This window comes from Scleropages formosus, chromosome 16 (assembly GCF_900964775.1).
Source record: "Scleropages formosus chromosome 16, fSclFor1.1, whole genome shotgun sequence".
Lineage (NCBI taxonomy): Eukaryota > Metazoa > Chordata > Actinopteri > Osteoglossiformes > Osteoglossidae > Scleropages > Scleropages formosus.
In genome coordinates, this window is record NC_041821.1 from 20,089,401 (window position 1) to 20,113,371 (window position 23,971).

General features: G+C 50.6%; 1 protein-coding gene across 2 annotated transcripts in view; it reads left to right on the plus strand.

Moving 5' to 3' along the window:
• Positions 1-3,821: 3,821 nt before the first annotated feature.
• Positions 3,822-23,971, plus strand: part of spred2a (sprouty related EVH1 domain containing 2a) — a 38,492-nt gene continuing 18,342 nt past the window's right edge. Inside the window, exon 1 of one of the 2 annotated variants that reach the window (XM_018751042.2) lies at positions 3,822-4,273. In XM_018751042.2, coding sequence (XP_018606558.1) covers positions 4,248-4,273 — 26 coding nt within the window. In that variant the 5' untranslated portion in view covers positions 3,822-4,247. Of the gene's footprint in view, positions 4,274-18,182; positions 18,315-23,971 lie in introns of those variants that run through there. The other variant, XM_029258939.1, reaches the window with a different exon arrangement.

Consider the following 23,971-nt stretch of genomic DNA (forward strand, 5'->3'; position numbering starts at 1 on the left):
CGCTGAACAAAGGCATAAGGCAAACAAAGAAACGAATCCTTGTAATGAAACAAGGGCTTAGCGGAGTCTTCCGTTGACGCCCTGTGGGGTATGGGTTCGTAGCCCTGCAAGGATAAAGTCTGTATTCCGCGAATAACAATACAACAGAAGCAGTGTGACACAGAAAGTGGGTGATGAAACATGCGTTTGGCCACTTGCAGTGAGGACCCTGATTAGGAATCGGCGATATTCTGGTAAAGATTTATGCAGCTACTTGTGTGATGAACATCGGTGGACATGGTGAAGGGAACAAAGTAACTGTACTTAAGAGTCACACATCTTCAGCTATGTCTCTTTCTCCTAATGTAACGCACAAATTGTATTTTCTGTGAGATGTACATCGCTTTGGAGAAATTAATATACAATGCTAAATTAATAAATGTAAATATAATCTAAATGATTAGACCTGTGTGGCCCCTTGGGGGGGGGTTAGTATGTGCTGAACACATCCACACCGCTAGATGGCGGTAGAAGCCCTGTATTTAAAAATGTGACCACGTGGGGATGCTGCCGTTATTTACATGTTCATTTGCACTTCTCCAAAGCGACTCACAAAGGTAAGGCACTTGCAGTGATTTACCATTTACACTGCTGGGTAATTTCACTGTACCAGTGCAGATTACGTGCTTTGCTCAAGGGTACGACAGCAGGAGTGGAATTATACTGTAAATACCATTGTCTCATAGCCATGATTTTGCTACATTACTTGTGTACAAATTTTAATTATATGGCAGTTTTTATGTCTTGTCTCAAGACATTAGTATGGACATAGTTCTTTGTGAAGGTTTACATTTCTGGACATTTCTTAAAAGACATTGAAAGCTGTGAATTTCCATCTTTACCATTTTGAAACTGCTAGCAAAACCCCTAGTGTTATGTGTTGAAACATAATATAAAATTAAGATGAGCTTTGAAAAATTCCAAAATCACAGGCTAACATTCAGGCCTGTCTAAAAAGTGGCACGGGTTTTGCACAAGAAAATGGTATTTTGAATTTTAGCTTCAATCATCTAAAACCCATCAATGCCTTAACAGTGTGGTGTGAAATGATTCAAACCAAATGATGACCACATTTTTACACTCTACATGCAAGCAGGAACCACAGAACACAAAAGAGACTTTAACACAAAAGAGGCTTTAAGTGGATTATTTTACCAGTTATGACAGTTTATATTTACATTTATTCCTTTATCTGATGCTCTTCTACAAAGCAGCTTACAGTGTTAAGGTTACAATTACAATCTTACAATTATTTACCCATTTATAGTGGGTCTATTTATACAGGTGGCACAGTGAGTAGTGCTGCTGTCTCACAGCACCTGGGTGGTGCAAGAGGATGTGGGTTTGATCCCTGCTCAGTCTTTGTGGAGTTTGCATTTTGTGTCTGTGTGGGTTTCCTTGGGGTGCTCTGGTTTCCTCCCACAGTGCAAAGACATGCTGTTGAGGTTCACCCATAGTGTGTGAGTGACAGAGAGAGTGTGTTCCACTGATGTATGGATGAGTGACCCAGTGTAAGAAGTGTATCTAGCAGTGTAAGTCTTTGGGTGCTCTGGTTTCCTCCCACACTCCAAAGACATGTTGTTCACGTTCACCCATCGTGTGTGAGTGACAGAGAGAGTGTGTTCCACTGATGTATGGATGAGTGACCCAGTGTAAGAAGTGTATCTAGCAGTGTAAGTCACTGCGGTGAATAAGGTGTGTGGGCTCATAACACTACATAGAGTTCATTGGAAGTTGCGTTGGAGAAAAGTGTCTGGTATGTAAATGTTATACAACTGAGCAATTTAGGGTAAGTACTTTACTCAGGGGTACTACAACTGGAAGTGGGGATCAAACCTGCAACCTTTGCGTCCAAAGGCAGCAGCTGTAACCACCCCCCCCCACAAGTGAGGGGTGCGTCACTAAAGCATCACGGAGCCGCAGTGCCTGTTCAATGTTCGAGAATGACGAGTTCCACATCTTACGAAACTTCATCATATTTTCACAAAATGAGCGCAACGCTGCAGTGCTCACACGAGTAATTACTTTATCAGACAAGGAGACTGGATAAGTGTTTTGTAAAAAATGAAATATGTCATTTTGCCTGGACCAAATGAAAATCATTCCTCAGCTCCAGGGTTCTGGAAAAACCATCATATTTTTGACCTTGGAAGATCTAGGACAACGTATGGAGAAAACTTAGGAAAGAGGGAATTCTAGGTTATGTATCTGCGATGGTTTGTAACTTACACGTATTTCCTTGGCATCAGGGTTACTGACAATAGCTGCGTGTCGTCTTGGCAGCAACGGCAGTATATTGCTTGTCGGCGTGATCTGGAGTGACATCATATTAACCTGCACTGATTTAGAAGGTGCGAAAGGGGGAAATGTGACATGCGGAGCTCTGCGAGTCACTTGACAAACATGTCTGTCTTAAGAGAGTAACAAGAGTAAAACAAGGTTTTCTCCCACCGCAGCATGTGCAGTTTCACAGCAGGCTGTCTGAGAACAAAAAAGCACCACCGCACCGTGTTTACCAGTCTAGGTGGTAAAGTTTTGGAGAAACTGTTACAGCACCATAGTCTTTACAATAAACACCTCACAAGTATTTTGGAAATCAAAACTCAGTATTGCTTATAGATGTCACGAGATACAGGAGTCCTAGAAAAGTGTCTGAAAACACTTCTAGTGGAGTTACATTAACATCCATCTGACATTATTATTATTATTATTAGCGGAACCAGCAGGGATGTTGCCGTACAACGCCAGAGACCGTGGGTTCGATACCTGCTCAGCCTATGTGGAATTTGCAAGTTCTCCCTGCGTGGGTTACCTCCGGGTGCTCCGGTTTCCTCTCACGTGCAGTTCAGGGGAACTCGTGACTAATTATCCGTAGTGTGCGAATGGGTGAGTGACTGGGTGTGTGTGGCTACCCTGCATGGACTGGCGTCCCATCCAAGCTGCACCCACCCTGCGTCAGCATTGTGGCCAGTGCTTCCGGGATAGGCTCCGCTCCACCGGGACCCTGCTTGCTCAGAGCAGCGGTTAGTGAAATTGGATTGCTGTTGTTGCTGGAGGCATCCATTCTTGGAGGGGGTGAAGACCACACTAATACCCGGTAACGGCTCTTTTCCACGAGGTATATTATAAGCTCCAACAAGTAAGTGCGTGTGTGCGCGCAGCTCCACTGTGCAGCAGCGCTACTATCTGTTCGCTCCCAGCGAGTCGCGGAGACCAACTGCCGTTCCGCCCTTCGCCTCCACCGCTGTGCGCGCGGACTGTACTCTATACGGCAACGGCGTCGCAGAAATATGACACCGCGACGTGTTGCAACCGACTTAGCATCAGGGTTCAATCTAAGTAAAAATTATGTGGGCTTACGCATAGGCGGAAAACACACACGCGATTTTAAAACAACGCATAAAGTTGAAGAGAAGAACAACATGATTTTATCGTGGTGGTGTTCGGAGTCGGGTGGCGCAGTTAGGGTTACTTTTACTGGGAAGGAGCTATGTGGAACCGACGTCGTCGAAGCACGCGAGAGCAGTGTGAGGAAGGGTTACTCGAAGTAAAGCGCTCCCTGCGTTTAGCGCCCATCGCAACGCCGCAGCCGCGGGGACCGGGACCGTAACGCGGGACACTGCGGTCGCCACCACTTCCACTTTGTGTCTCGCGCGGGTTGCGGCGGGTCTCCTGTGACGTCATCGCTTCCGCCCTGCCTCCCCCCCCAACAACCCCACCTCCACACACCCCACCCCCCTGCCGCCTCCTCCTCCTCCTCCTCCTCCTCCTCCTGCTGCTGCTGGCCGTGTCGGCGGCGGCGCGCGCTGCAGCGCACACAATCCAACATGGAGTAAAGCGGAGACGGGGCTCGCGCGGGGCCACCCTGGGGCATCGGAGCCGTCGGAGTGCCCACGGCGAGCGGCGCGGCTCGAGCAGCGCGCGCAGCGTACGCACGGCGGAGCGCGCAGCGTGTGCGCGGATACGCTCCCGGAGGAAACTTCACTTGCGAGACACACACACACACACACACACACACAAACACAGAGAAACGGGAAAGAAGCAACAAGACGAAGAGGAATGGGAGAGAGAAGAGGACGGAGAGAGGATCCTTAGGGACGCAGCAGTGCAGGATGTGAGGAGGAGGAGGAGGAGAAGAAGGAGGACAGCGATGAAGAGTGCAGAGCGCGTGCCCGCTGGGGGACTTTACTGGAGGTGAAAGGAGAAAAATGACCGAGGAAACACAGCCAGACGAGTAAGTACACTCTTTACCATGTGTCATCGTATGACCATGGCCGCGACGATGATGATGATGATCGCATGACGATGATGATGAGAGGGGAGTGATGGGGACGCCACGCATGTCGCTCCCAGTCGCGATCATCGCGCAGTGTGGGAGTGCAGGGTGCGCGCTCACACCTGGTGCGCCCCCGGCTCTGTGGACAACTTTGCTCCGGACGAGTTCGCGCTGCGCTCCTTTGCGGTAGAGGCGCTGACAGCGCGCGGGGGAAGGAAGGGGCTCGCGGGGCCCCCTGCTCGCGCCGAACGCCAAGTCCCGAGGAGGGGGAGGGACGGCTAGCGGGGGTGCGGAGGGGGGGGGGATCGGAAACATTTCTAAAGGCACCTTAGGGAACATCAAAGTGCGTATTTAAATATCCTCTCCCGCAACGCGATGTTTAGTTTATTCGCGAAAATAATGAGCGCGGATGCGCAGCTCCGTCGGGCGCGACTCGCCAGGAAGAGACGGCGCGCTGTGTTTCCTTTGTGGACGTGAATGGACTCCTCGCGCAGATCCGCCATTTCTCCTCGCGAGCCTCTCCTCCAATTTGCATAATGCGCTTCATTCATAAAAACGGGCACGAGCTGCGCGCGTTCCCGCACGGCATGCCCCAAAAAAAAAAAAAAAAACACAGGCTCGCCGCACGGTGGTCTTGAACGGCCGTTCGCGACGAAACTTTCTGTGAGCGGAATGGCAGAGCTCAGCGAAAGGCTCTGTAATACTGTATTTACACAGCCCTGACGTGTCGAAGCGCGTGCTGCTCTCAGGCGCTGTGTGTGTCCCTTTTTCGTCTCCGTTTAACGTCTCTCCCCTCTCTAAGCTCGTCCGCTGCGTTTCCGTGTCCGCCGTGTTTCTGTAGCCTCTTTTGTGTGTGTGTTCCTCCTCCTGAATGGCTGACATGGCTCGTAAAAAGCACGCTGACCTTGAACAGGACTCATTCATGACTGCACTCGCGCTCCATTGAGAGGACATGTGTCCTAACCCCACTCCACTGCACTGCTCTCACAGTCTCTGCTCATTACAGCGCTTAAAAGCCGTGGCCCCTTGACCTCATACCCATATGGCACCGCAAACGCAAAAATGGCTTTAATCCCTGCGTCGCTGGGCTGCTCGCAGGAAGCTTATTTATAACGTGTGTTTGTGGAGACGTGTGTTTTTATCCTGTCTGGAATACCAGAACCTCTATTTTTAAGCGCGATTATGCAGTGTGCGCGCGCTCGCGCCCATATACGTACGATCCAAAGGTCTTCAGAAGGTGTGAGGATGTGGCGAAGTGTGTGACCTAATATCGACTCGTGCGACACACACACACACACCCTGCTAGGAACACAGATGACTCAAACGGGACTGTAAAGAGCAGGATGGCAGTTTGAAGTTGTGAAATATTTACTGCGGTACAGTTACAGGTGCCAGTACCAAAATGTGGTGTAAAACAGTTCTGAGGGGCTTAAATAAATAAATAAATAGACAAAGTTCTGTGCCAAATACTCAGTTCGTTGTGGACCGTATCAGGTGCTGAACATTTTTGGCGCCATGAATTCTTTCCTCAGAGTGACGTACTGGTAGTATTTGTTCCAGCCCTCCATTAATTTCTTTTCGCGTTAAAAATTTAACTCGCCTCATGGATAATAGGTTTAATTCTTCACATGAAAGAAGCAAATTCCTGTTGGGAGGGGCTTAAATTGCCGTCATTTCTTGTGAAACAAAAAAAAAAAAAAAGTTTCTGGATGAAAAATGTCACCGAGTTTATTAAAATATCCACATATTGCTCTTTAAATAATATTTAGTGCGACAGTCATAACACTGAAACTAAACGTTTGTGACAAATTCTACTTTGTTTTTCAGCGTTACGGTTTAATTGATTTATTTATCATCAATAACTGATTGCCTCAGCTGCCTGTTGGCTGTTGCAGGGCCGCAGAGCCTCAGAGTCTATCCAGGAAGCATAAGGTGTGAGGCAGGGTGTATGCTGAACATTCACGTGTGCATAATTTTCCTCACTGCTGTTATGACATCAAACTAATATGAAATCATAAGGTCACGTGATCGCTGTTTTTATTTCTCCCCTCAAAATGTGTGGACGCTGCCCGCTGAAAGACCTATGTAACCCTAAGAAATGTTTGAATCCCCCTTCCTGATGTGGAACCCTTACCAAGTACTACATTGATACGGTTAAAGTTACTCAGCTCTATAAATGAGTACATCACTGTTAGCGTCTTAATATTTTAAGTCACTTCGGAGAAAAGTGTCGGATAATTGAATGAGTCGGTGACTCTAAATGCCCTACAGTGTCGGCGGGTAGCGCTGCTCTCTCACGGCGCCTGGGTGGTGCGAGAGGATGTGGGTTCCATCCCCGGAGTTTGTTTGTTCTTCCCGTATCTGCATGGGTTTCCTTCAGGTGCTCTGGTTTCCTCCCACAGTCCAAAGACATGCTGTTCAGGTTCACCCATAGTGTCTAAGTAATAGTGTGTTCCGCTGATTTGTGGATGAGTGACCCAGCAGTGTAAGTCACTGCGGTGAATAAGGTGTGTGGGTTGATAACACTACATAAAGTTCATTGGAAATCGCTTTGGAGAAAGGTGTCTCCTATGTAAATAAATATATATATATATATATATATATATATATACACACACACACATACATTTTCAGAACCGCTTGTCCCATACGGGGTCACGGGGAACCGGAGCCTACCCGGCAACACAGGGCGTAAGGCTGGAGGGGGAGGGGACACACCCAGGACGGGACGCCAGTCCGTCGCAAGGCACCCCAAGCGGGACTTGAACCCCAGACCCACCAGAGAGCAGGTCTGTGGTCCAACCCACTGCGCCACCGCGCCCCACTATATATATATATATATATATATATATATATATATGTAAAGTTGCACAACTGTGTAAGTGTATAAATAGTTGTTAGTAGCTTAACAATGTAAGTTGCTTCAGAGCAAAGGGTCTGCTAAATAAATGCCCTACAGTATGTGTTGTGTTAAACTGTGTTCTACCAGTGTGTGAGTGACTCACTGGAGGTGGTGTATCTAATACTGCAAGTTACTTCAGGTGAAAAAAGGTCCTGGCTAAATATGACATAGTGTTTGGAGAAAAAGCATCTACGAAACGAATAAATGTAAATAAGTGTAATATGTAATTTCACAACAGCATAAGTGAAGTGCAGAAGTTTTTATTGCCCTCAAAGAAATCAGAGCGGTGATTTTCCAGGGCCTTAAAGTAATTTAAGTTTCAGCTCAGTAAATGAAATACTGCTGTTAATATTACTATTACTCTGCTCTTTCCGTTGCAGTATTAGATTTACCGTAATTGATGGTTGTAATTACCTGGGATTGTGCTTTATAGAGTGAAAACCTAGCATGCAGCGAATCAAGTACCTGTTGTGGTAAAGTAAAATTACCGCAAAAATGCAAAAAAAAAAAAAAAAGCCGTTGTATTGAATAGTATAGCCGTTGTTTGGGGAGGGAAAGGGTATGTTTTCAGAAGGCGTCCATCGCAGCTGTTTTCTGTCTGGGACCCTCTGAAGGCAGTTTTTGTCAAGAAGGCTGAAATAGCGTAGAAGTTCTTGGTCAAGCATTTTTCCTTACATATTTATGTTAACTGACATCTTCTGGAGCTAGGCGTCGAGCTCACGTTCTTAGAAATGTACAAATTGTAGGTGGGCCGTTGGTAGGAAGTCGTGTTAGAATGCCTGCTAATCCAGTTAGCGCTGCCAGCATTCGTCAAAGTGAAATACTAATAAAGCGCAGGTCACGAGCGGTCAAAGCGTTACTGCCGTTTCATTAAAGCGCTTCGCTTGTGACCCGTGTCCCACCTGGGAAATCCAGACCTTGTAGCGCTCAACAGCACATTGTGGGAGATTTTTTTTTTTTTTCTTCTTCTTCTTCTTCTTCTAAAAAGCCATGAACTCTTCAGAGTTACACACCGATGGCGCCGAGTTATGTTCCCCCCCCGCCCTGCCCCACCCCTGCTCCCAGGGCTCTTCTCAGGGCTTGCTAAGGAGGGGGACGGTACCGATCGGCCCGCTAGCTTTACCGATCAGAGCAATGATCCCCCCCACAACCACGTCGATAATGGCAAAGAGAACAGCGACGGACGGTGACATTTGGGAAAGGTCACCGTGGCTCTCCCTGCCTCGCGGTGCCTGTAACGCCGATGATCGATTTCCCATCAGCCCTCTCATTAGGCGCCGCTTTGTCAGTTTTTAGCCGAGGCACCAGAGTATCAAAGAACGTACAGTGCAGAAACTGCCGAGAACCCCGCGGAGCCCCGAGGCATGTTCCTTGTATTGTTTTCGCCCCTTTCATTTGTATTATTTCGAATTGGAGGCCGTCCCATTAAGGCACAGCGCCGACATACGTGGTGGGAGGCACCGTCATCGGGGCCGTGTTTGCTGGAACTTGTTTGGTTCCCGGTAAGAGTTACACGTGTACGTTTCATTCCCCGCATTAATTTTATCTTTCATGTGTTTCGCTTAAAGCTTTTAAGTGGTATGCATGTATGATAAGGTTTGTGTAGACATGCATGCATAAATTGGAACAGCAGGTGGCGTGGTGGTTAGACTTGCTGCCTTTGGACTCAAAAAACGCAGGTTCGAACCCCACCTTCTGCTTTAGTACCCTTTAATCAATAGTGAAAGTACTTACCCTGAATTGATACAGTGGAAGAAAGTACCCAGCTGTGTCAATGGATGCGAAATGGTATGTTGCTTTGGAGAAAAGTGTCAGCTGAATAAATAAATGTATGACCCTCGGTGTTCAAGCGAGCCTGTGCGTAACTCAGTCGTACAGCCCAATTCCTGACAAGGAGTTTCTAGATTGGTTCATATGGTGGAAAGAAACTGTGTTCATCCCACGTGTAGCTGCATAAAGATTTATCAAAATATACACCATTCCTAATCACATTCCTATTTTTTATTATTATTAAACATTTACATTATAGGAGTAGCTGCGTGAAGGTGTATCCGTTGTTCAACAGTTATGATCTCAAAGTTATAGATCATGAACATTTACACGTTACGTGAACTTAAGAGATGGTGGGCGAAGTGAGTCCAGAAGAGATGAGTTTTAAGACCCTTTTTAAATATGGGCAGAGAGTCAGCAATTCTGAGTGAGAGGGGGAGGTCGTTCCACCACATCGGTGCCAGAACTGAGAACCTTCATGCTTCTGGACCTTTTGTGCTTGGGACCACCAAGCGGGCAGGGGTGGAGGAGCTAGAATCCTGTTTACAGTCATAACAGTTAGACAGCCTTGTTGCATCCGAACCATTTGTTTTCGCTCTTTGAGACCCGAATCTTCAGCCGTGGCCTTAAAGGGAATCATCAGTTTTGCACGTTGTCCATAGTTCCTCGTGCCGCACGTGGCTCCCCAGAGTCTAATAGCAGCACGCACTTATTAGCATAATGTCTACACGGCCCCCGTGTCCTTCACCAGTGAAACGCGAGCTGCCGATTGTGACCCGCGGTGTTTTTCCAAGCCCGGGTCCTTACGTTTTGCTGCAATTTGGGGTTGTTGTCCCAGGGTGCGTGAGGACCGGGTGGGTGCTGGCCTGAAAGGACAATGTGACAGAGCTAATGGAAGATGGATTTCCTTTACTCCGCGCCACAACAGTGCCGTTGGCTTGTCCGCGCCCCGCTCCGGCATCGACCGAGCCGCTGAGCCCGGCACGTTTCACATTTCCGTCCGCAAGGTGCGCGCAGGGAGCGCCCAAGGTCAGAGGGGGACGGGGGGGGCGTTACCGTCAATCACGCCGCAAGGGACGCCGCAGAAATGGGAGCGCGCGCCTTTCTCCCCGTGCCTACATGTTGCATCTTTCATGGAATGTCAGAACCACGGATGGACTTTTGTCACCTCTTACTGGTCATCTTAGTCTTAAATGGTCTTCCTGCGGGGCGCGGTGGTACAGCGGGTTTGGCCTGTGATAGCTCACCTTTGGGTCTGGGGTTCGAGTTCTGCTTGGGGTGCCTTGCGATGGACTGGCATCCCGTCCTGGGTGTGTCCCCTCCCCCTCCAGCCTTGCGCCCTGCGTTGCCGGGTTAGGCTCCGGTTTGCTGCAACCCCCCTTGGGATAAGCGGTTTCAGACTCTGTGTGTGTGTGTGTGTGGTCTTCCTGCCCAAGGGTTGCAGATGAAGATGAGCTCTGTAGGTAACTATGGCGCAGCACATGTTGTGATATTCATGATCTCAATTTAATTGATGAATCCGTTCATTCATTCAAATACATTTCTCTCCAAAGCAACTTAATAGTGTAAGTTATATCCAAACGTTTACCCATTTATACAGCCTGGTTGTTTTTCCTGGAGTAATTTAGGACGAGTACCTTAATGAAAGGCACCAGAGCAGGAGGCGGGATTCGAACCCGGACCCTTCAGGAGGAAGTCAGCAGTAGTAACCTCTACACTACCTGCTTCCCTTGAGAAATAGGAAAGAAATGAATAAGGAAAATGATGACAACAGTGAAATTAGTGAGGTGAGCAGAGAAGCAGTGAGTTTGGTGCCCAGCAGTGAGTGTGCGCTCTGGCACTCGTACGCTGTGGAAGTGGCGAAATCGGACATTACGGGCAGATGTCACAAGGCGCTGGTCTCAGCCCGCAGCCGAATGCCTCCTGCGTTATGGTGTGTGTGTGTGTGTGTGTGTGTGTGTGTGTGTGTGTGTGTGTGTGTCTTGTTTCCGGGTCATGTTTTCAGGGCCAGGGTGTGTGCACCTCTCGCAGGATTTGTAACGACGTCGCCGTCGTCCTCCCCCGACGTGGTCGTCGCGAAAATGCATCGCCTCGAACCGGCGCTCTGAGCCCAAGCGGAGGCATTTCAGACTTCTCTTGCAGCCGGGCACGTTCGTCCTGGTGCTATTGTGAAATGACAAAGTGCGCGTTTATGACCGTTTTGGTAATAAAGCCAACACGCGGCCTGGGAAACCTTCTCCTTTTTCTTTAATTTTTCTGTGCTTTCGCCTGAGGGGGCGCGGTGGTGTGGCGGGTTTGACCGGGTCCTGCTCTCTGGTGGGTCTGGGGTTCTGTTCCCACTTGGGGTACCTTGTGATGGACTGGCGTCCCGTCCTGGGTGTGTCCCCTCCCCCTCCAGCCTCGCGCCCTGCGTTGCCGGGTTAGGCTCCGGTTCGCCGCGACCCCGCTTGGGACTAGTGGTTTCGGACAATGTGTCTGTGTGTGCTTCCACCTTTTGGAGCGTTTCTCGTCGAGATGTGTTCTGGGCAGGTAGCGCAGCACCGTACATCTTTTCCCTTTTGCCTTCACGCCATCAGACATCTTCAGCTGGAACGCTGTACATGGCACTGTTGTACAAAGGCGAGAGTATTCACACTGTGCGCACCAACGGTGTACTTTACCTTGTTTTGTCTCCCAGCATTTATCTGCGTGGCAAGCCGGGACAGCCGATGGCGATCTGGTTAGAGGTGTTACCTTTGGATCCAGAGTTGCCGGTTCGAATCTCGCCCGCTGCTGTAGTACAGTTGAGCTAGGTATTTACCCTCAGTTGCTCCGGTAAAAGTCCCCAGATGGGTAAATAACTGCAGGTAGTTTAATGTTGTAAGTCGCTCTGGAAAAGTGACACGCCCTGCTATGAAAGCAGGTTGTACTAGTGTAATCCTTTCCCTGCTCTATCAAAGGTAGTTGTTGGAATCACTTCGCGGGGGGTGGCAGAGCTGGTCTCCGTAACCAGGCTCTTTAACGCGGTCGTACCCCTTTGTCCCCGCAGGTCTGCTCCTCTCCTTTCTTGCACTCGCTCTTCCATGAAAGGCTGTTCTTAGTAGATATCTTGAAGATGACACAGTTTGGCGTTTCACCGCTGTGATTCGTCCGTAACACCACCACTCGTACCGTCCATCGTAGTATACGGCGGAGTAAAATGGGAGCCTACACTTGTCTTTTATTTGATGGCAGAGTAGAATTCCTCTAAAGATGGCAAAATTTATCAATACATAGAGACGCCCCCCCCCCCCCCCCCCCAATAAATGGGGAAAAAAGGAGTTCCTATCAAATTAAACATCTAACCAACCAATTTTAATAAGCACTAGTCCTGAGCAGGGTTGTGGGAAGCCTGTCTTGGAGACAAGGGACGCAAGGCCGAAGGAGTGGCGGGAGGGCACACCCTGGGCGGGACGCCAGTCCATTGCAGGTCCACAACTAGGCACCCGGGCACACAGCCGGGTGAAGGTACTGGAACAATTGCAGGGCAAGCCCCTTACTCAAGGGCACAAGAGCCGGAGGTGGGGATCGAACCGGCAACCTTCTGCAACGCTTCAGCTGCGATGCCACCAGCCACGCCACATAAAATCTAATGAAAGAAAACCCATTGTTCTTACTCCGATTCCAAATGTAGACTTAAATAACTCAAAACATCAAGCCTCACTGTTGTTGCTTTAACTGCAAGTGTTACACTGCTTTTTCTTTATGATACTCAGCATCATTTAGGGTGCATTTGGAATGAGCTTGCAATGAACTGCAGTTTTTCCCCTATAAAAAATAATACAATAAGTAATTTTATTATCTTTTTTTCTCCCGTGACATTCATTCCATTCATGGAAACAAGCACGTGTGTGTGGATGAGCACATTTTTGCGTCTTGCTGTGAGATCTGAGCTTGCCACTCGGGTTACTGGCTGCATTTCTACCTTCGATAAGAGCGGGGCCACGAAAGGTCCGGCTTAAATAGAGCCACTTTATCCAGACGGACCTCCTGGCCTTTCGTCCACTGCTTTGTTTTCGCGGCTAAATATGTAAGTGCTCTTCTCCGAAATGTTTCCTCCGCAGTGTCGGATTGCGCGGTTCTACCAAAATAAGCGCGGACGCCGTGAGCAGGGTTTTGCGGATATCGCTCCATCACCCCCAAGACAATGGAGGGGCCCGGGAAGGGGGGGTGGAGGTGCCGGACCATGGAATGCAAGAGGGGGCGGTGTGAGGGCGAATGCGGGGGTGCTAAATTTGTAAAAGGATGCGTCTCCCAGTTTGAGTGACGGGCATGCTGGGATGACCCCCCCCCCCCCCCACACACACACACACACCCTCGTGCTGTGATCTATAGAGTCGCTGAGCACAGCAACGGTAAACATGCCTTGTTTAGGAGCATGTGCACATTCCCTGTCTAGAAATGAGGATTCTTTGTTTGTGCGTGTGTGCAGGCATTGGCGTGGGTCCCTTCCCATCGTGTGTGCGCCCGTGTGTGTTCGTCTAACCCACGAGGACAGCGAACCCATGAAAGGTAGACTGTGTGGACGCATCCCCAAGACGGGCACTGCTTCGTGTTTTTATTTAAAGCTAGGTGCAGCAGAGCTTTAGGCGCTCATACAGCACCAGAGAAGTGTGTGTTCACCTGGGCAACACCTCCGTAGATCCCACAGGACAGAAGAGCGCAGGCGAAACGGCGCACGAGTGTCCTACATCGCTGGGAACTGCTGGGAAGACGTGGCGGCTCAGTTCCTCATCGGACTTCTTAACTAGATGACTTATGAATTAAATTTGGGGGGGGGGGAGGTGTCTGGGAAGCGTGCTCAAACTTTTGACAGGTTCTGTACATCGGTGAGTTTTCCTGGGGCCGGACTTGGAATCATTGGTTTTATCAAGGTAATCACAGCAATGCACAAACAGTCGTGTGTGTGTGTGTGTGTGTGTGTGTGTGTGTGTGTGTGTGTGCGCGCAGGTCAGGAGGTCAATGCTGACTGCAGCATGGCTGTCAAACATGTGTGAGACTTTCGTGGTGACACCGACAAGCGTGTGGTGCTCAGATGTGGCAGGTGGGTGGGGGGGCCCCACGTGTGGCCTTTGATGGCCAAGACATGAAGAGCTTCATCCTCCGGCCTGAAGGCGGGTGGTTTGGCTGGAAGGCGACAGATTTCGCTGCACGTCATTCTGCTGCAACATGCAAATGGGATTCTTGTGGCATCGGACTGGCTTGTTGCAGAAACGATTGATTATTTTTTGTCTTTCGTGTAGTCAATATGTCCGTCATGGAACATTTTTTTTTTTTTTTACATTCGCATTTGGTTCCACCAGAATTGTGTCGCACGCTCCTCCACCTCCGCCCAGTTGGTGGTCCCGCACATAAGAGGCACAAAATCAAAAGCACAAAGGTTTTCAGTTCTGGCTCCGATGCGGTACGACAACCTCCCCCCGTCACTCAGAACTGCTGAATCCATCTACATTTAAAACGGGCCTTAAAACTCACCTCTTCCAGACTCACTCGTCCCCCAGTGTTGCAATTTCATGATTAACATCTACATGTTTACGTTTAATAATTTTTTAGAACAGTTTGTTGAGGAACAGAAAAGCCCATGCAGCTACCACGGTGATGTACACTGGTTCATATGGCGGAATGTGACACATGGACTCTACTCTAGAATCATGTGTCTGTATCCAACTCTCCCCTTCTGCTGATGTAACGTACTCTCCGTATCGTCCTCCGAGACTTACATCGCTTTGCAGAAAAATGTTTGCTGCATGAGTAGATGAATAAATGTACATGGGAACTGGTGTCTATAAATAGCCCATTGGTATATTTCTGCCATGAAGAAGCGATGCACGGGAAGATGGTCACTAAACATTTTCTTACCTGTAATCGCATGGTTAAAATGTATTTCGCGCAACAGAACACTGTTAACATCACATTCGACTCCTACACGTTCGAATTAACAAAAGATCACGTTCACATGTCTTCGGCGTTGGTAGGTAATGAATTAATCGTGATCATTTTTTTTTTTTTTTAATGACAAAGATGCATTTCAATCCAGAAAAAAGGAGAAAAAATTTTGATTTAATTTTTGAACTAAGGGCATTCGATGCAGTGAAGATCGTGTCTTCCCGCACTAAGTTAGCGTGGAGATTTTCTAGAAGTCCGCATGGGGTTCCGCTCTGGGGGGGGCAGCGATCGCAGGCGTTCGCCTCCTGAACCTGCGTCTGTTTCCACTCAGAGTTCAAAGTGTAAGCGGACGACGGAGGGGGGGGTTCGCATTAATCGCTCGCACGTTTGCGTTGCGCTTCTGATGTCCCGTCCAGATGGGCCCCGTCGCTTGCCGGCTGCGATGTCAGCGGCGGCGCGGGGGTCGCGGGTCGACTGCACGTGTGCAACGTTTCCCGCCGGAACGCCGGCCCCGCGCTCTCCGCCCACATGCGACGCGCCTCTCGCATCCAGCCCGTTTCACCGCTGCCCTCCGGTCGTGAGAGCTGCGTTGACCCCATTCACACAGCAGGGTAATTTTTACTGTATCAGTCCAGGATGGTTACCTGGCTCCAGGGCACCATAGCGGGAGGTGGGATTCAAACCTGGATCCTTCGGAGCGCTGACCGCCACGCCCCCTGGTGTCGGCAGACTCTTTCTGCTTTATTTGCCGTTTTCTTTTGTTGATTTGGAACTTTGGAGAAACTGTTCCTTTGCTCAAGCTTCTGGAAGTTTCTGCACCCTGCCGTGATGAATGAATTGTGTACGATGGGCTCGTATCTCATAATGTCGCCGCTGGCGAGCCGCTCGTCCTTCGCTGCCGGGTTGCGGGGCTGCTGGGAACCCGTTAGGACTGCGAAAAGGGTCCGTGTCACTGAGCGATGGAGGTGAAGCTTGCGGCCCTTTTCGGAGCTCCTGGCCGCTGTCCGGACAGAGGGAATAGACACGCCAGCACGAGCGCTCGTTCATCGGCCGGTTCCGCTCGTGTGCCCCGGCATCCCGGGTTCGACCCTCGGTCGAACACGAAGGCGCAAAAGGCACATCCTGCTGATTTATTTGCAGCGAGAGCGAAACAAGCGTCCTGGTGCACAAAGGGGATTACGGCGGCTCCGTGGTGAGACGCACCATTTGGCTGCGCGATTGGATGTGGGTTCGATCCCCACTTTGTCCGTGTGGAGTTGACACGTTCTTCCCGCATTCATGCGAGTTTCTTCCCACAGTCCAAAGATGTGTGTTTCAGGTGAACTGGTGACATTAGTGTGTGTGTGTGTGTGTGTGTGTGTGTGTGTGTGTGTGTGTGTGTGTGTGTGTGTGTGTGTGTGTGTGTGTGTGTGTGTGTCCTGCACTCCTCCACTGTAATACAGATGGATAAAAGATTGTTGGGACTTCAGTGCGTTGCCTCTAAAACTTTAAGTGAAGGATAAACGTGCCGGATAAACAGGTTAGACAGATTATATATTATAATATCATTTTATAAGTCGTTAAAGTGCACTGTCTGTGGGCAGCAGACCTCTGTATGTTGGCACCGTGCCAAGATGAGTCCCCCTGTCCCCCTGAGTATGTGTCCACATGGCACATGTTCCAAACCCTCGATGAAGGAAGTTTCTCGTTACCGGGGTTTTACGGATGGGCGCTACCTGCGCCTTTTCCCATTGGGTTTTCCATTACCTATCAGGTGTTGTAAATATTTTTGGAGAAAGTGTGTGTGTCTCTTGTATCTCTTTGTCCATCCATTTCCAATAACCCCTCGTCCAAGGCAAGGTCTCAGTGGTCTAGATTCTGTTCTGGAGTCTAGTGAGGTTGGGGTGCACCCTGGATGGAACGCCAGTCCATAGCAGGGAAGTACCTAACATGCGCACGTACACGTGTGCACATGCAATCTGAGCTGAGCCTAGGCTGCATCCTTTCTGGCGGCCACAGAGCCGTGCGGCACCAGCGCTACCCGCTGTGCCGCCATTCGGTCCCTACTAAAATCTCAATGTCAGGTGCAAATCTGGAAAGTGAGCTGAAGCAGAGCACACGGGGGGCGCCCCAGCTTTGCCGTCTGAGGTTCAAACAAGGCGAAGTGTTTCGGCGGCGGCATCGTTTGAGCTCTTTTTACCGCCATTAGCCGCGTTGCTGCTCTCGCGCGACTCGTACGACTTCGGCAAAAACGTGGGAGGGAGCTGCATGTCGCGCAGTGACATTCCTCTCCGATTGGCTGACCTCTGAACCCAAGCGGTTTGATTCTTCGGAAAAGAGGGAAGACGTTTTGTTTGTTTTCCAAGCGGACTGTACGTTTCCTATTGCTGAGGAAGCCGCGGCGGTGGCCTGGCGGGCGAGCGAGCGAGCGAGCGAGGGAGGGTAGGTGACGCCGGATGCAGATGGACCCAGGATGAGCGAGGGGGCGAGAGTGAGGAAGGAGCCGATAGGAGCACCTGTGTACTGGCGCCCCCGCGCTGCCGGAAGCTTCGCACATCCCGTATCTCGAGCTGCGTCCCTTGGTCCTCTGAAAGATCCCCCCGCCCCCCCCTCCTTTTTCTTTTTGGGACATCTGATGCTCATTCCTCATGAACAGCGAGCCACGCATGGTCCGAAATCAGCACTGCAAATGAAACGCACCATCGTTTCCCAATATTTTGCTCGCGCACGCGTGATTCACGTGCCCTTCACGAAGCTTTTCGCGCATCACGGCTCGCGCCTTCCTACTGATGTACCCAACTGGGTCATTTTAACCCTCCCAATCGAGGGTACGCGTTTCGCTCAAGGGTGCCGCAGCAGGAGGCGGGATTCGAACCGCGTTCGGACCTTTGGGTGCAGCGTGCCGGTTGTAACGATCGCGCCACCTGCTGCCCGCGTGCCACTGGTACGGAACGTACCGTACGAGGAAGGGCTCTTCGCTGACATGTACGCGCCGCGTTACGCAATACATATGTGTTGGTGGAATATGCCTCGGTGCCTTGGCTGTTTATTCCTTTCGTCGCTGTGCCGGTGTGTGGGATTGGACGGGGGCGGGGGTGACTGTCGGTGGGTGTCAGGCGTTATCTGCAAGCCCCCATCCCTCCCTCCCTCCCCTCCCGTTCGGAGGGGCAGGATTCGGAGCGCAGCGCCACCGCGGGCCGCGGCCGCCTGCCGATGAGTCACCCTCCTGCGCGCGGCGGAGGGTGAATCACGCAAGGGAGGCGCCGGGTGCGAGCGGACCTGCCGCGTCGGGCACGGCGGCGAGGATGCTGGGGCAGGCTGCCGGGCCGCGTCGTCTCCGTCGGGGGTGCCTTGCGGCCGCCGGGTTCCCGCCGCATTTGTGACGGACCGACGAGGCGGCGGGTCCGGCGGTGAGCCGCGTTCGGAAATGTCGGCCGCTAGGAGGTAAGTCCGGGGTTGCGGGGGGGGGCGACGTCTTTCTCTTCAATCTTGATACGTGCGGTAGAGCCCCCCACCCCCCCCCAAGTCCTACGTTCAGACGCCCTGAAACGCAAGGTCACCGTGCTATAGGCGAGCTTTCCTCTCGCGGAAGCGGCCCTGCTGTAATCGGGCAAGGTTCGAGTCGGCCCCATCTCGGCATCGGCCGGGATGCAGGCGGGATCCCGGTCAGCCGGGGCGCGTCCGCGACGATCCCGTTACGCCCTCGTCCGTTTGAGGGGCGCATCCGCCGAGATGGGGACTTTGTGGCGCTTTGTCCCTGAACCGCTGGGCGCTTCTGAAGTGCGTCACAATGATCGAGTGATTCCCGGTTAGACTGAAGGGGAGTGTGTGTGTTGGGGGTGATGCTTACACAGGAGCAGGTATCCCCTGGCCGTCGGGGGCCGGGTGAACGGGTGGCTGCGCTGCCTCGGAGGTGCGGGTTCGGTTGCGGTTGGGGGGGGCCATTCGGGGGGGCCATTCGGGGAGCCCACGCCCCAGCAGTTACGCAAGAGAAGCTGAGTGTGTGAGCAGCTGCTCTGAAACAGGGCAGCTCGTCGTGTCCAGCAAGCGGTGCCTCATCTGCGTTCTCCACCAGGGTGTAGGAGGGTACGAGCCACTCGTGTCCGTTGCGCAGTCTTCCATCTTTAACGGTCCTTATTTCGCTCTCGGCCTTTTCTCGGCATTTGAACCTCGTTCGTTTGTTTTCTCCACGCTGGCTTACGATGCTGCATTTGTACACTAAACCGCTGCCAGTGATTCACCCACTCACTTTTACCGTATCAGTGCAGGGTAGGTACCTTGATCAAAGGCGCTTCAGCGGGAGGTGGGATTCGAACCTGCAGCAGTTTTAGGGTTAGTTTAGTTTTCGCTGCATTACGTTTATTTAGCAGACAGTTTTCTTCAAAACAACTTCCAATGAATTCTATGTAGTGTTATGAGCCCACACACCTTATTCACCGCGGTGACTTACACTGCTAGATACACTACTTACACTGGGTCACTCATCCATACATCAGTGGAACACACTCTCTCTCTGTCACTCACACGCTATGGGGGGACCTGAACAGCATGTCTTTGGAGTGCGGGAGGAAACCAGAGCATCCGGAGGAAACCCTCACAGACACGGGGAGAACATGCAAACTCCACACAGACTGAGCGGGCATCGTACCCACGTCCTCTCACACCACCCAGCCGCTGTGAGACAGCAGCGCTACTCGCTGTGCCGTCCAACATTAAAGTATTTTCCATGGATGCTGGATACACCACACACATCAAACACACACGCAGGTGTGGGGGGGAAAGTTTGTGAACCCCGTATGAATGGGATGTCACTTTCATCCAAGTCGTGATGATAAACTTATTTAACACACAGCATTTTACGTTCCTATATCTTTATTGAGCAAATGGTTTATATATCTATTATACAAAGTGTGTGTGTGTGTGTGTGTGTGTGTGTGTTTTTTCCCCCCAGCCGCAGTTCCCTTGAATTTCTTAGACTCATCTATATTTGGCCCGTTAAGTTAAGACCAGTTCTGCAAAAGCGATCTGGGAATGTGGCTTCATTTCAGCTGATACACCCATGACAGGGGGTGTGAAGATATAACTTGCTGTTCAGGGAGTATTGTGAGGAGCGCGTTGTTTGCGATTCCCGTGGCGGTACCTGTAGAACCACGCATCCGGGGCGCGAGCGCACACTCCGTCTTGGAGCGCCGGTCCGCAGCAAATGGGGGGAGCGTGCGGGAGGTCGTCAACCTGTAAGTGGTTTTCTTACCATCCGCCTAAAAGTACGAGTGTTAAGAATATTTTGGGCCTGGGCCCAGCTTGCGTCTTTCCGTTTAAGCCTTGATTTCTCGCTCAAAGGATGGCCGGCGTGGACCGAACCGGAGACGGCGACCGCGCCGCGGTGCCCGTGGTTTCTCTGCGTGTCCGCAACGCTCTCGTGACCCTCGCCGTTCGCGCTCAACTTATGAATCCGCGTCGGTCTCCGTGTCGAAGCACGTGCCTCGTTCGCAGTGAGACATTTGGATTTGCGCTTGTTCCTTTGGCGGTGGCTCGTCTCCGAAGCAGCGGACAAATCGGAGTGAACAAAAGAGCGTTTCGGCAGGCGAAGGGGTATAGATGCGAACGCGGGGCCGTCAAAGCCCGGTTTGTCCGACACCACCGCTTCACGCTCTGTACGAGTAGCTGTCCCAAGAATCGGCAGGAAATGAAGGTGAAGGGCAGCGAGTTTGTGGAGGAAAGTGGGTCAAAAAGAGATGGGTTTTGAAAGTGTTCTTGAACGTCGAAAGGGATTCAGCAGTTCTGAGGGACACGGGGGGTTCATTCTGCCACATCGGAGCCAACCGCGCGCTTTTCCGCTTAGGTAACCCCTTCACCGAAACCCACGGCAAGGTGTCCGTCCTCATTAACACACGTCATCGCACCCCGGTGTGGTGCGTTGCTGTAGATCAGCCCCAGTGCTTCTCAAGACAGGATCCCCATTACCATGACCCTGATATCCAGTTTGCCCCGACCTCTCAACCTGGGAAAAGTTTTGTATAATTGATTATTTATTTGTGTAGGGGAAGCTTTTCTCCAAAGCAGCTTGCAGTGTTAAGCTACTCGGTGATCTGTCCGTTATCCTTTCATTTAGGGTAATTTTTACTGTGTCGGTGTAGGGTAAGTACCTTCATCAAGGGTACTTCTTGACTGAGAAGTAAGAGCTCTAGCCAGGAGTCATTACAACTTCAGCGGTGACATTTTGGAAGAAGGGCAGCACCGCAGCGAGGCGGGTAGGGTTGGCTGCTACATATTCCTAGGCCGCGGGTTCGGACGCGGGTTCGAATCCAGCTTTGCCTGCGTGGAGTTTGCGTGCTCTCCCCGCGTTTGCGTCCGTGTGGCGCGGCCCCTGCCTCGCAGCCTGTTTTTCCGGGATAGGCTCCGGTCACCAGCGGTTATTCATACGACAGATGGACGACGGGCTTCATCATGGGTTTGATGTTTGAACACCAGCAGAGAAGAAACCTGCTATGTGTTGGGTTACAAAGCTAATACCTACGTGGGTGTCAGCGGGCACCTTCCTTTGGGTGTCCTCCTGCTCCCCTTGCTTCGTGTCCCTGTGACTGACTGTCTGGAGAAAAGCGTCAGCAGGAAGTACTACACACGCGCACACACACACACCATCTGGAACTGCTTGTCCCGTGCGGGGTCGCAGCAAATCAGAGCCTACCCTGCAGCACGGGGCGTAAGACCGGAGGTGGAGGGGACACACCCAGGATGGGACGCCACTCCATCGCAAGGCACCCCAAGCGGGACTCTAACCCCAGACCCACTGGAGAGCAGGACCCGGTCAAACCCACTGCGCCACCACACCCCACCAGGAACTACTAATAATGGCAGATACGGATTGGCGTTAATCACGGCTGTGTCAGTGTAATCGGGCATTTATTTTGTCCTCCATGTCTCCTTCCGCTAAAAGAGTAATAAGTTTCTGTGCACAGTTACACTTTCTTGTTCCCAGGAAGGTTTATTCCACTTTTCACGTTGTTGTCGTCGTCATAGGTGGAGCGGTAACACGAGATAATGGAGAGATGGTGTGTTGAGAACTTGGTGGACGTGGATTGCGCGTCGGGAGGATGTGCCAGCGTGGCGTACGGCTACGGAGGCGGTCGGCGCGCCGTATACAGGGCCGGAGGTGGTCGCGCGACGCAGGGCGTTTACGTAACGCCGCGCAGGCCGTCGGGAGGCGGCACGTGTAGCGGCACCCCGTTCGCCGAGCGTGGGAGACTAGCTGCGAGCGCGCGGCACGTCCGCGTGGCTGTGCGTTTTTCACTTCCCGCCCTGCGATAGAAAGAAGCGGGAAACCTGCGCCGGCGCCTCAGCAAACATGAAGTGGCTCTTACTGCTCCCGGTCAGTAAAGATGTAGTAAAATACTGGGGTATAACAACTTCTCGGGTGAAGGGACCGAAAATAATAACAATATATACTAGTACTCTGTGACGTTTTACACAGCACAGAGAGAGGTGTTTTTTTTTTACACATCTTTTAACATGATGCTAACCTAACGCTACCGCATTTTAAAAAAATCATGTAGAAGTACAGTAGTGTATCTTATCGTAACTAATGTTTTTCTCCAAAGCAACAGCGTTACTTGCGCTTATCTCCTTTAATATCTGTTTGTTTATTCATTTATTTATTTATTTTTATTACAGTCTCAGACATGATTTTGGGGTAAGTACCTTGTTGGGAGCTGGGATTCGAACGAACCCGCACTCAGTCCCCAACACCAGAGGCAGTGGTGCAAACTGCTGTGGTACTTGCTGCCCCCTAGGCTAGTTTGTAAGTACCTTAGGTCTCGGGTACAACACCTGGCTGGAGGTGGAATTTGAACCTCAGCACTTTGCCACATGAAGAAATACAGTGTATTTGTATGTTCCAGCACCACATCATATGACATGTGCACATGCCTGATGATCAGGGACCGGTTCAGATTCCGCTAGTGCACGTTCAAGCCCCTGCTATATTTACACCGAGCGGTGTATTTTATGTTAAATCATTGTAAAAACATGATTAAAAAATATATATATATATATAACCGATAGGTCTGCACCGGAGTGGCAGCCATGAGCCACCGCTCTTGTCATGTATGAGGGGGAAGCGTGAGCTGTGGCTGCGTAACACACGTCTCGCTGCCGTTGTCACGTTTCTGAGTATCTGCAGACAGCAGAAGGTGAGGGGGTGAGAAGGAAAAGAAAAAAAAAAAAATCATGCTTTTTCATTTCACAGATGGATGGAGTGACTCATGTTTTAAAGAGATTTGTTTTAAAGCGGTAAAATGCATGGCTGTGATGCTGCAGGCTGCCTCTCATCAGCTTGGTGGCTTTTTTTTTTTTTTTTTAAGTGAGGTTATATGCGTTTACATTTTTTATTTAGCTCAATCTTTCCTCCAAAGCGACCTACAGCATTTGGCTACTTGGTTACACATTTGTACAGCAGGGTAACTTTTTACTGTAGCAGGTCAGGATAAGTGCCTCGATCAAGGGTTCTGCAACAGAAGGGGCGGTCGTAATCCGGGTCTTTCAGTCGCAGGGTGACAGGTCTAACCACTGCGCCACCTGCTGGCCACTTTTTATGACTATCCCTCATTTACAGCACCAAATAGTGACAATTGGAATGAAAGTGTCAAGGGTCAGTGTTGAAGAGCCCACATGTGAAAAGGAACGCTTTGCCTTGAACCCCAGTGCTGTGTCCTGCTCTTCTTACTTAATTATTTTGTTATTGTTGGTCTCAGAGTTGTGCAGGTATGCATGTAGTCTAAAAGATTGCAGGTTCAAATCCCACCTCCAGCTGCAGTACCCTTGAGTAAGGTACTTACCCTAAAGTGCTCTGGTAAAATTCCCAGCTGTATGAATGGGTGAGTAATTGTAAGGAACTTAACATGGTAATTTAGTTTTTGGAGAAAAGCATCAGCGAAATGAACAAAATTTAAATGTAATCTACACTAATTTGTCATAAAAGTTGAGCCTGTTTAGTGATACTGGTCCACAGATGAGGTCAGCTGTGGGTCCAGGGTATCACATCAATGTTGTGTGTCTCGTTCCCATCGCACCGCCCTGTGTCCAGCCCATTAGGGCTTATAGGC